This window comes from Telopea speciosissima, chromosome 3 (genome assembly GCF_018873765.1).
Source record: "Telopea speciosissima isolate NSW1024214 ecotype Mountain lineage chromosome 3, Tspe_v1, whole genome shotgun sequence".
NCBI classification, from domain to species: Eukaryota; Viridiplantae; Streptophyta; class Magnoliopsida; order Proteales; family Proteaceae; genus Telopea; species Telopea speciosissima.
The window spans coordinates 31,595,334-31,608,267 of NC_057918.1; the positions used below are offsets into that span (position 1 = coordinate 31,595,334).

A 12,934-nucleotide genomic window follows, 5' to 3' on the forward strand; every position below is an offset into this window, starting at 1 on the left:
TATAATTTTCTTCTTTTGAAAACCCTTTTAGACCACTTGATTACCTTCCCAGAAACTGTTTTTGGTGTTTTCCTACTCTGAGAAATGGAAAAACACCTTAAAAATCGCTTGATAAATCTATTTCGTTTTTAGTGTTTTTTGAATCATAAATTCAAAAGAAGGTTTCAACTTCGTAGTTCATCACTATGGTGACCAGAAATTGCACTCAATATTCTCTAAAAGGAAGATATGTTCTAGGGAAAAAAAAATTGTAACCGTGCTTGATTAGTAGACAAAATATGCTTACATATCAATTGTTAAAGGAGAAAAAGAATAGTAATATAGTCTATTAATCTCGTTTATGAGAGATTCAACAAGTTTTCTTATAAATTTTAAATAGGGTCAAAGTTATTCAAAGGAGGACCCGAAGCTGGGAAAGGAACACCACAGCATAAATGCATAATGCCCCCATCCAAAAAGAAAAAAACACAAGGGTCTGAAAATTTCTAGGATCTATCTATATTTTTTTTTTGAGTTTTTTTTTACAATTTTTGTTTGTATATATGTACATTTTATTTTGTCAACCCAAAGGGTGATGATAAGTGCTTGTTTGGGACTAAGGGGAGGTTCTATCTTGAAGCATGAGAGATCTTTCGCCATTTCAATGACGTTGGAGATTATCCAAGTAAAATGACCAAATGCCCTCTGAGGGGTAAAAAGGGTTAAACAACTTTAAAATCCACTAAATGTCCAAATAATGTATCATTCCAATCGTACTACAAATTTGGTATGAAAATGAACTTATTTATTCCTTAATTAGGAGAATATCATATTTAACTAAGTTGGACCCACACTGGAGAAAGTTCCTGTTGACCAGAATGGTACCCAAATTTCATATACTAAATAAGTCAAAACATACAGAAATTGTGACAAAATGCCTTTGAAATAATCCAATTTGGACTGTTGGAGTCTAAGATACAGGTGTTTGAAGTTTTGGGTAAAACTTGGTTGGGTCAGGCTAAGCCCGTTCCAAAACAGAATCATCCAGTTAAAGAGCCTTGCGGCACATGTGAAAATTCGACTCTTAATGGGTAGGTTGATGTGAAACAAATATGAATCGACATTGAGTCCTCTACATTGTTAAGAGGCTAAGGAAGCCTCCTAGGTCTTTAAATAGATCATTTCCTCACGTTTTTGACAAGTTTTGTACTAAAAGTTGAAATTCTTTGGGAAGCTAAGTCTAAGCCTCTACTTGAGTTGTAGACACTCTTCACATCTCCAATTCGTGGTCTACTTATTAGTTATCAATCCTTACTTCTCTTTTGGTTTCATCCTTTTTATTTTATGTTTTATTCTCATTCTTGTTATCATGTGAGAGAATGCATGTACTACCATTGCCTCTCTAGGGGAAAATTATCCTTTTTGGTTCCTGATCGGTACAATTCCCTAGTGCCTAAAATAAGATTGGGGTGGGGTGTGGGGGGGGGGGGGGGGGGTGGACCCCACTCAGACAGTGTATTCGGGCAAAGGATAAGGTGGTTATTTCTACCTCCCTATGAGAGGAACCGTACAAATTGTAACGGGCAGGAACCTGAGAGAATAAAGATCCCTCTCTAGGACACCATGAGTGGCTTCAAGTCTTAGTAAGGCATTGTTGTTTTGGTTTGTTAAGCATATCATTCATGTGGCTTTTTTTTTTTTCTTTTTTTTGCTTTTCTTTCCTTTATATTTGCTTGTTTCTTTCCTTTATATGGATTAGGTTTCGCTCGCACGATATTAGTTTTTTTTTTTTTTAATGCATAGTTTTAGTGCTTTCTCCATCGTTTTTAGTAGATCTCTTTCTTCTATATTTTTTCTTATTTTTTAAGATGCTTTGCATTCTATTTAGAATTTTAAGCATATATATAGTTTACCCAAAAAAAAGCATATATATTGTTTAGTTTTCTTTTCTTTCATTCATGATTTTGTTTTGTATCTCATGTTAGCATTAGAAACATCACAACTTGTTTCTTCTTCTATGGTTTTATGTACCATTGGTTTTGTATTAGTTTCCTTCATTGGTTAATCGCTGGATTAGGGTTTCTGCCACGATATTAGTTTTTTTTTTTTTTTTTTTTTTAATGCATAGTTTTAGTGCTTTCTCCATCGTTTTTAGTAGATCTCTTTCTTCTATATTTTTTCTTATTTTTTAAGATGCTTTGCATTCTATTTAGAATTTTAAGCATATATATAGTTTACCCAAAAAAAAGCATATATATTGTTTAGTTTTCTTTTCTTTCATTCATGATTTTGTTTTGCATCTCATGTTAGCATTAGAAACATCACAACTTGTTTCTTCTTCTATGGTTTCATGTACTATTGGTTTTGTATTAGTTTCCTTCATTGGTTAATCGCTAGATTAGGGTTTCTGCCACGATATTAGGTTTTTTTTTTGTTTTTAATGCATAGTTTTAGTGCTTTCTCCATCGTTTTTAGTAGATCTCTTTCTTCTATATTTTTATGATGCTTTGCATTCTATTTAGAATTTTAAGCATATATAGTTTACCCAAAAAAAAGCATATATATATTGTTTAGTTTTCTTTTCTTTCATTCATGATTTTGTTTTGCATCTCATGTTAGCATTAGAAACATCACAACTTGTTTCTTCTTCTATGGTTTCATGTACTATTGGTTTTGTATTAGTTTCCTTCACTGGTTAATCGCTAGATTAGGGTTTCTGCCATGATATTAGTTTTTTTTTTTTTTTTTTTTTAATGCATAGTTTTAGTGCTTTCTCCATCGTTTTTAGTAGATCTCTTTCTTCTATATTTTTAAGATGCGTTGCATTCTATTTAGAATTTTAAGATGCTTTGCATTCTATTTAGAATTTTAAGCATATATAGTTTACCCAAAAAAAAAGCATATATATATTGTTTAGTTTTCTTTTCTTTCATTCATGATTTTGTTTTGCATCTCATGTTAGCATTAGAAACATCACAACTTGTTTCTTCTTCTATGGTTTCATGTACTATTGGTTTTGTATTAGTTTCCTTCACTGGTTAATCGCTAGATTAGGGTTTCTGCCACGATATTAGTTTTTTTTTTTAATGCATAGTTTTAGTGCTTTCTCCATCGTTTTTAGTAGATCTCTTTCTTCTATATTTTTTCTTATTTTTTAAGATGCTTTGCATTCTATTTAGAATTTTAAGGCATCGAGTATGTGCTATAATACTAGTATTGTTTTAATTTATTTTATTTTCTTGTATTTTAAACCGATTTAACCAAGTGGACTAGAGTGCCTAGCTAACAAATTCACTATACCGCTTGACTTGTACTCTAATTTTTTTTTTTTTTGATCTATCCTACTCAAGGGCCCACAGGCCAACTACAAGCTAAGGGGGAAGGCTAAGACAAGCCCACAATCTACAATTAGGTGGGGGGAGGGGAGGGGAGGGGAGAGAGGGGTGCTTTTTTGGCACAATATGCAATCCAGGAGAGTCGATCCCTTGACCTCCTGTGGGGCATGCACTCAACTTGCAATGCCTCCAACCAGCCGAGCTAGCAACTGTTTGCGACTTGTACTCTAGTTTATTATTGGAAAAATTACTTGTACACCCCATGTACTATGGCCCCATTGCTTGATCATCCCAACTTTTCAAACAATTACTTGACCATCTTATTGAAGTTGTCATGAAATCATGTTTGTTTTTTATTTGAAAAAGTAGTGTATCAAGCAATTGGGCCATAGTACATGGGGTGTACAAGTAATTTTTCTTTTTTTATTTGACCGATCTTATTGAAGTTGTCATGGAATCATGTTTGTTTTTGTGGGTCTTAAACCCTAATTTAGATGATTCCTGTCTCTCTTTGTTGAGTACGGTTTTTTAAAAATCTCTTTTTTTTTTTTTGTTTTGATGACAAGGAAAACTATGTATTACTATATTGGAAACATTTATCTTACTATATACTACAAAAGTCAACAGCTTTTTTAAAATTATGATCGATTAATTATGCACTTTGTGTTTATTTAGTTAAGAAAAAATGATTCCCACACTGACCATGGGCTCTATGTGAATTATATCATTTCTTTCATGACCATTTGTGTGGCATGGAAGATTCCCCCTACATTGACAATATGGAGAACTTTTCCCTTATAAATAATAAACAAAAGAATTTTATATTTAGAATATTTAATTTAAGGATTGAGTTTCCCTCCACCCACGATGCATGGGATTGGACTCCATTCGTCGTGGGTGTGGGATAAGTGGGAGAAGGCATCGAGAGGGAATTTTTGGAATATACTAAAGCCTTAGGATTAATTTGTGAACCCTAAGATGGATCATCCTCTGCACGTTGAGGAAAAAAATTTCTCCTTTAATCTAATATTATCTAATTTTCTATTACTAAATAGGAAACTCACGTTGGGCCTAGTTGGAATTTTGCACTTAGCACAAGGTAAACTCCGTCATTGTAAAAAGTGTTGGAACATTCAAGCGTTTTATCAAACCCGAATCCGTCCCCATACAGATCTCTAGAACACGATTGAAACCAAATCAACCAGGGAATGTAAGGCGTACCTTTCACCACGTTTGTTGATATAGAAAAGACTAGAATCCAGAACAGCAGCAATCCGTCAACAGGTGTTTGCAAAAATCCACGATGGGGATCTTCTGCAGTCTCCTACTCACTCCCACTTAGTTCTCTCTCTTGTGGAGAAAAGAGAAATGAGAAAAGAATAGAATAGTGACTGCAGGGACCCCATTATTAGTATTTATAATAATACTCCCCAAAACCTTAACCTACTTCCACAATGGGCTGGGTTGGTCCGGTCCATCTCAATAAAATAGTAGCAGCTCTTGTATTTCTTGATCTCCATCAATGATCAACCCGATAATTAATTAAACCCACATTCGTCGCATTTTGGAAAAATCCTAACAATCTCCCACTTGGGCTAGATTAATTATAAGGTCATCATTATCAGATGTGGCCATGGAATCTCAATACAACAATAATGCTACTAAACCTTGATCCAGTTGGCAAATACATTGATGCTGAGCAACAACAGAAAATACACCTCAACATACAGCATATCACTTTCTGTCAGTTACAAACAAAGATCTACTTACTAACATGAACCGCCTTGAGATAATTTGTACAAGGAATGTCGTACACGTCTGTGATTACATAAATATCGTCATCATTTCTTGTGGTCCTCGAACGTATCATGAGCATCGTACGACTCATGGATTACCTTTGAATATCGTCATATTCATCGGTAATCGATCGACTTGGTTTATCACCAATCGAACATCCATGGCTAGAAGTAGCCGAACGACTTGGCTCGTCGCCAATCGAACATCCTTGGACCAAAAAGACCCTCAACACATCAAACAACATATGCATGCATGCAAGCACTATTCATCACATCAAGCAAAAGTAATATAATTAAAACGAAACATATATCCTTTCAGACACTCCCACTAAACAAGCATATAAAATAATATAAAACTCCCACTGATTAAGCAGAAACAAACAAAACATCAACAGTCTGAAAATAAATATTCAACCAAAACATTTGCATAAAATAATTTAATCTAAAAGTCATTCCCCTTTCTTGCCATCTTCTGCACCGTTCTTCTTTTCCAACCAGGCCTTCCTTGCATTGCAGTCTCTTTTCATGTGTCCCTTTTGATCACACCAGTAGCATGAAATTTCACCAGCGCTCCTCCTTTCTTTGTTGTATGGATGATACTTACCTTTCTTGAAAAATCTTGGATTCCCTTTCTTTGTTCCACTTTCAGACGCTCCTTTGTTCTCAGTCAGGTTTGCACTCTCGATAGCTATCTTCTTCATGTTTCCTTCTTCTTGTGCTCAAATAGATACTAGTTCTTTCATGGTCCATTTGTCCTTCTGAGCAGCATTCACATACACGTTTGGGAGAGATTTAAGTGCAAGATGCACCAAAAGTTCTTCTTCTATAGGCATCCCATGATCTCTCAACTTGTTCGCAGTGGAAGCCATCTTCAGTAAATGTTCTCTAACACTCTTAGCATCATCGAATACAGCTGACGTAATCTGATTCATCAGATCCTCTTTCTCAGTCTTCTGAGACACCTCAAAAATAGCCTTTATCTCACTCAGAAACTCTGTGGCAGTGTCTTTCATTTCAACATTGTCACGCAATGACTCATGAATGGATTTCTTCATTACCAGTATGCACTTCCAATTAGCTGTCACCCACTTTTCCATCTTAACTCTTTCAGCATTCGTACTCGCATCCGTCAGATCAGCAGGTTTTAGCTCTTGAAGGGCCAAATCAAGGTCGAGCAGTCCCAGATTAATTTCTAGGTCCTCTATCCACCTCTTGTAATTGTTCCCAGAAAGAACAGGAATAGATGCCAAAAGACTATTTAGGAGAGACATCCTAAGGGAGAAAATTCATTCATACAGATAAACAAGGATATATATATTCAAACAATAACATGATCATATTAAATCAGCTAGCAAATACAAACAATTCACACAAACTACTAGCAAATACAAACAATGATCATCATCACATTGCATCTTGCCCTCTCAGGTCAAATGCACACGTCTTTATCGCACCGCAAGTGCCGCGAATAGCAACAACTTTCGGAAGTCTCCCTCCACCTTTAGGTGATAGAGAAACCCTTAGGTTATGCACCTCAATAATAATTTATCGCACTGCTATTACCGCGAGATGTCGATGACTTTCGAAAATTTTTCTCCACCTTTGGGCGGTAAGAAAACCCCTAGGCCACGCATCCCAAAATCCTTAAGTATACTATCTTTGGATGGACACACTGTCTTTCCATGAAAAGATTAGTAGTTTTCAGAAATCCCAGCACCTTTGGGCAACTGGAACCCTTAGACCACTATCCCTTATCATCTCGTCAAACTTTGATAACATTGCCTTTGGACTAATGTCACCTATTCCGTTGCCTTGACAGAACCATAAAAGGATTCAATGGGCCACTTTGGTGGATCGCCATTTTACCCTCTCATAATTCTTCAACCAGATATGCAGCAATATACGTGGAAGTAAACACATTGATCGTCCATGAAGTGTTATGATATGCACATCCAAGTGGCAATGGTCAACCCAAAATAGTCCAAATATGTCCAAGTAGCATAATCGTTCAAAACGGATCCCTGAAAATATTAAACATCCTAATACCAGGTACCAATAGGTTGGTTTTAAAAATACGAACAAGACAAGACCAGCCGGAGCCCAAAACAATGCTCCACGCCCATTAAACCATGCTTTCAATATTATTAGAAAACACAAAAACTATCAAAACCATGGTCTCTGTCTATACAAAATATGCCGAATTGCATATCAAAACGAAAAGCACGAAAAAATAGACACACCAGAAAAAACCGCATCTCAAAATTCATCTAAATGAACCCACACGGTCCATTTGAAGTTTTCTGGTCATTTTTCCTTCTTTTTTTTTTGTTTTAAACCCGAACCAAACCGATCTTAATCAAGCCAAGCCGAACCGAACCGGACCAGACCCGGTCCACCCGGGTAAAAAATTGGGTCACCAATTGGGTCTTGGGTTTGGTCAATGTTGACCGGTCCAGGAATATTTGACCGGGTCTGGGTCAACTTTGACCCGAGTCGGGTCAGGTCTGACCGGGTCAAACGTGACCCGCAAGCATAAGGACTGACGTCATGCTGACATCAACATCATTATGAGAGATTTTTTTTTTGTTTTTAACGGCTGTCGGCGCGTGGATCTCACTCGCGCCTTCGGCTGGCGTGTGCCGGCGTGTTTGGTCATCGGTGGTGACGATCCACACGTCGCCGCGATCGTCTCTCCGAGCCCTTCGGACCCATCTAAAAATCTCTGACTTTCGCCGGTGGAAAACTCTGGCAACGGCGAAAACGTGCTATTTTGTCAAAATCCCTATTTCTATCGTAAAAAACTCGATCCAGGTTCTTAATCAATCGATCATAGGTCCGTATGATCGGCTCTGACACGATTGAAACCAAATAAAGCAGGGAATGTAAGGCGTACCTTTCACCACGTTTGTTGATGTGGAAGAAACTAGAATCCAGAACAGCAGCAATCCGTCAGCAGGTGTTTGCAAAAATCTACGATGGGGATCTTCTACAGTCTCCTAGTCACTCCGACTTAGTTCTCTCTCTTGTGGAGAAAAGAGAAAAGAATAGAATAGTGACTGCAAGGACCCCATCATTAGTATTTATAATAATACTCCTCAAAATCCTAACCCATTTTCACAATGGGCCGGGCCGGTCCGATCCATCTCAATAAAACAGTAGCAGCTCTTGTATTTCTTGATCCCCATCAATTATCGACCCGATAATTAATTAAACTCACACTCGTCGCATTTTGGGAAAATCCTAACAAAAAGATTTCAATCCAATACAGGGATTTAGTTTATGATTTAACGTACCATTGATTTCAATGCCAATTCCAATGAAAAGAATTTTGTTGCTACCCAAGTTGCAGATTTCAATGCCAATTCCAATGAAAAGAATTTTGTTACTATTCAAGTTGCAGGAATGTTCCTACAATCCAGGCTTGCAGCCAAAGAAATAGAATAGTTCATTCCCCTTTGGATTCACAAATACCCTCATAGGATTTAGTATTTTCAAAAATACCCTTTTATATTCTTTTTCTTTGATTGTGAATTGGGTAATAGGAACATTACTGTAACTTGGGTTGGAGCAAAAATTTCGTCCAATGCCAATACGGTTCTTCGAAATCATATTGGTTTTTTTAACTATATTGCTTTCAATACTTTTTGTAAATCGATCCTCAAGGATCTGTATGGAACTATGGCCGATCCAAGGATCTGGCTCCTCTCAAGGGAGCTCTATGCCTAGGGAGTGCCCAGGGGGTATCCAAGAGTTGGGTTGTGCCACACACATCTCGGTGCACGCCTAAGGATTTGTGTGGCACAACCCAACGGTTGGATGGCCCCTGGGCGTCCTGGGCTCCCTAGAGAGGAGCTCAATCCCCAATCCAATACAGATTCTTTTTTGGGGGGATCTTTATCCCCTCAATTTACCTGTCCGTTAATTTACCCAATTCCATCTAATAGGGGGTAAAAATGACCACCCTACCCCCTGTCTGAATACACTGCTCAGGTGAGGTCCACCATCCACCTTCCTCCATTAGAGGGAATTGAGGAATTTGACGAGCCAACAAATTTAGGTGATAATTTTCCTTTCTGTTTTTTGGGTATCGAATACGGATTCTTTTCATTGGATGTCAAAGATTTAGGAATCCATGATATCTGATGAAAAGAATAACAAAATGGGGAAAAAATCATGACAATCTTCCAATGATTGATTCATGTGTCTATTTCTTTCTTAAATTAAAAAATATAGGTTTTTTTTTCATTTCTTTTTCTCGACATCCAATCGTGTCCTTAAAAGAAAAGAAAAAAATCTAAACGTACATCAGATGTTCGAGGAGAGCCTTTGGTTCGTTAGCCAATCACCACCACCACTTCGTCAAGATTGTCAGTTCCTGCAGCCCGTGTCACACACACTGTGTGGTCCCCAATTTTCACCTCTCCATAGGTATTGGCATTTTTCTGTTTAATATATGTGGCTAACGACAGTTGATGTATCTTTTACCAAAAAAATAAAAAAAAGACAGTTGATCTAGTGAACGATGATGCAGACATTTCGTAATTCAAACAGTCATGCAATCATGCATTTCCTCTATTCAATTAAGGAGAAAAAGTCGCGGCGCGACTGGTAAAGTAGCTTAAGCGCACCACTAAACGCAACACTTGAAATCTCATCCGTTGATTTCTAATGTAAAATCCTAACCGTTCATTATTTTACCTGTAACCGGCTAACCTAAACTCCATCTGCCCTTTTAAATATATATAAAAATAAATAAATTAAAAAAACCCTCAATCTTCCAACCGACAATACACAGGGAGGGCGGAGGGCGGAGGGCGGAGGAGCAAACCTCGTCTTCATCACAGGGAGGGCGGAGGTGGGAGGAGCGAACCTTGTCTTCATCGTTTAGCCTGAAGGTTGCCAGATCCAGATCTGTGGGGGTGTGGTAGTTGGAATGAAACGATCGGAGAAGGATAGGGAAACCAAACCACCACCGGAACTCAAAACCGACTCAAACCCTAACAGCAGCAATACCTCGGCTACATCCCTCTCAGAAAGACCAGGCCTCTGCAAACCAGCCATTCACGTTTCGAGATCAGGAACTGCTCCGTCCAGTCACTCTTAACAAAATTAATCCTATAAACTACCAAATGCTCTGCACATCATCGATCACCCACAATCTAAAAGAAAGAAAAAAGGGTTTAATAAAATCTGCCAGCCTTATCCAAAAACCAGAAACCCAACCACCCCCCCCCCCCAATCCAATACTCAGAAATTTCATTTCTCTTTCTTTCTTTCTGGTGCTTTGAAGCATTTTACACTTTTACAGAGAAGAAAAATGGCGGATTACAAGAGTAGGAGGAGCATTAAAAAAGCAGGTGGGAACCAAAGTGAGGATCTTGATTTGGTCTCTAATTGCGTCTCTCTTCTTTCTCATCGGAGCCTTGATGGGTTCTCTTGGATTAAGAAATCTCAAGAGAAATTCGATTTCGCCAATAAGACTCTCCATCCTAAATCGAAACTTGGTCTCGCTGCCGTCAACGGCTTCTTTTCAGCTTGATTTTTTTTTATTTTCCCTTTCACCGCTGTGGATGATTTCTGTCTCTCAAGGTTTCAAAAGAGATTTGCAGACCTAACCTAACCCACTGCCGGAGAAGATGATTGTTTTCCGACCGGCAAAGAAAAGAGTTGGAAAAAGAAGAAACCTGTTGTCACGGTCAATAGGTTATAAGCTTTTTTTATTCAACGGTTACGATTACAAGATAAAAATTAGCAGGTCAGATTTACCTGTTGCGTTTAGTGGTGCGTTTAAGGAATTTCATCGTCGCCCCACTACCACCCGCTCTTCAATTAATATTACGATCTAACTAAAATCAATCAATAATATCATATCATATCATATCATATCTCGCGTTGGACATTTTTGTAGCGCCACATGGTGTGTAGTGCACATTTAATGACTCATCACAGTGGTTGGACACACAGTTCAACATCCCGTCTGTGTATTGAATTGTATACCTGAACACTATGGGCCGTCGAATAATATGGTACACACCATATCACGCTGTAGAGGATCTAAATCTATCATATCTCTGCCATCTGATATTCTTCCAATGGAATCATTTCTCCGCGAGTCGGAGTTGCTCCTACGTAACCTTACAAGTTGAAACTAATGTGCGAGGGGTGGGGCAGTAGGGAGTGTAGGGACAGACGGACAGCCCACCTCCCTCGTTTCCTTACTATTTTTAGTGGCTACCTATTAAAACAGAGAAAGGACCCTACCGAATCCCGCACTAAGGATATCCTCCCTCACGTGGACATGATTTCACGTATAACACACACCACGCGACTCTACTAACCCTGCGTACCCCTGCCACGTATCTGACTTGGATTGCATGGTTTTAATACACCCTATCAGATCGGATATTGGTCATCTGCAAAATTGATAAGATATCGACATGAATTAATCATATTGGACAAATTTATCTCTGATTTTTTTATAAAAAAATAAAAGGTTTTTTTACTATTTTATCCTTTATCTGTATCATTTCATCATCGATACGTTGTATCGGGATCAGTGACGTGCAATATTGAACCATGGTGAATTGAGAGGGTCCCTACAATTTCCTATCCACAGTGGACAGGGACAGGCCCGATCCATTTAAGCCCCACCATAAAACCTGCTCCGGTAGTCATGGATCTAACTGTATAAGCATCTCGCTCTCGATTCCCAGCATCTCGAACAGATTCCCTCCACCCCGTGAAGAATATCCAACTATCCATATCTTCTTCTCTCTTCATTACCACCCCTATAAATTACAACTTCCCCTCTACCCTCTATTCTCAGGTAATTCCAACGAAACAGAAACCGAGACAGAGAGAGAGAGAGAGAGAGAGATTTAAGATTTAATCCTGTGACGCTCATACTCGCCGCGCCATGGACGTCTTTCAATCTCCGCTGGAAGCTCTGGCCTTCAACTTCAATTACGTAAGCTTCGGATTCTTAGCCACTACTACCCTTCAGAGCTTATTTACCTGCTTTGCCCTTCTTACCACCGCCGTTACCTTTTGGAGATTCACAACTCTTGCCTCTAATTCTTTCCGTCGAACCAAATCTTCTTCTCCATTAACTTCATCATCTGATAATTGTGATGGCTATTCTACTCCACCACCTGTAAATGTGTCTCCTCCACCCTTTCCTGATGATCATCAACTGGAGTTGGAGAAGAAGCCATCTCATGATCAAGAAGCTTCCACTTGCAATTGTGTGCGAAGAAGATCAAATTCCTCTTTCGTTGGTTCCATCCCTATCGAAGATGACGAGAACGCCGGGAATGGTGAGAAAAGGGTAAACCTGAAAGACAAGTTTACTCTGTATTACTCTGAGGATGACGAAAATAGGGAAGAAGAACTTATCGATGGCGTTAACGATGTCGTTTGCTCGTCCGGAGCCCCGGAACTTCTCTACTCAAAAGGGTTTTGGTGTTCCGACGGAATTTCGTCGAGGAGAGGAGGGGATTTGTTGAGTTGGTATCGTTATCAAGATTTAACGGTACTTAACGGCAGCGTCGTTAGGTTGTGGGACTGTAATAGACGGACAAATTGAACTCATCACCGTCAACTTGCTTTCCTCCTGCCCTAGAAGTGATAGGGTGAGGGTGAGGGATTCAATGGGTATTCTGTATATACATTTCTGTATGGTTGGAGATTCCAAAAAGTCTAATATAGTAGTGCAGCAAGCAATTTTGATTTACTCTCTGTCTCTCTCTCCGTCGATTGACTTGATATATTGTGTCAGTGATTCATATCGATCTTCCTGATATCCATACGACACCAATACCAATC

At 38.5% G+C, this 12,934-nt stretch overlaps 2 protein-coding genes across 2 annotated transcripts; one reads left to right on the forward strand and one right to left on the reverse strand.

Annotated features, from left to right (window-relative positions):
* Positions 1–5,829: 5,829 nt before the first annotated feature.
* On the reverse strand, positions 5,830–6,381 carry LOC122655080. Its single transcript, XM_043849321.1, has one exon. The coding sequence runs from the start codon at positions 6,379–6,381 to the stop codon at positions 5,830–5,832; it is 552 nt and encodes a 183-aa protein (XP_043705256.1).
* A 5,579-nt stretch (positions 6,382–11,960) lies between these two features.
* LOC122655081 lies at positions 11,961–12,695 on the forward strand. Its single transcript, XM_043849322.1, has one exon. It carries the CDS (start codon positions 12,027–12,029, stop codon positions 12,693–12,695), a length of 669 nt encoding a protein of 222 aa, XP_043705257.1. The 5' UTR covers positions 11,961–12,026.
* Positions 12,696–12,934: the final 239 nt, after the last annotated feature.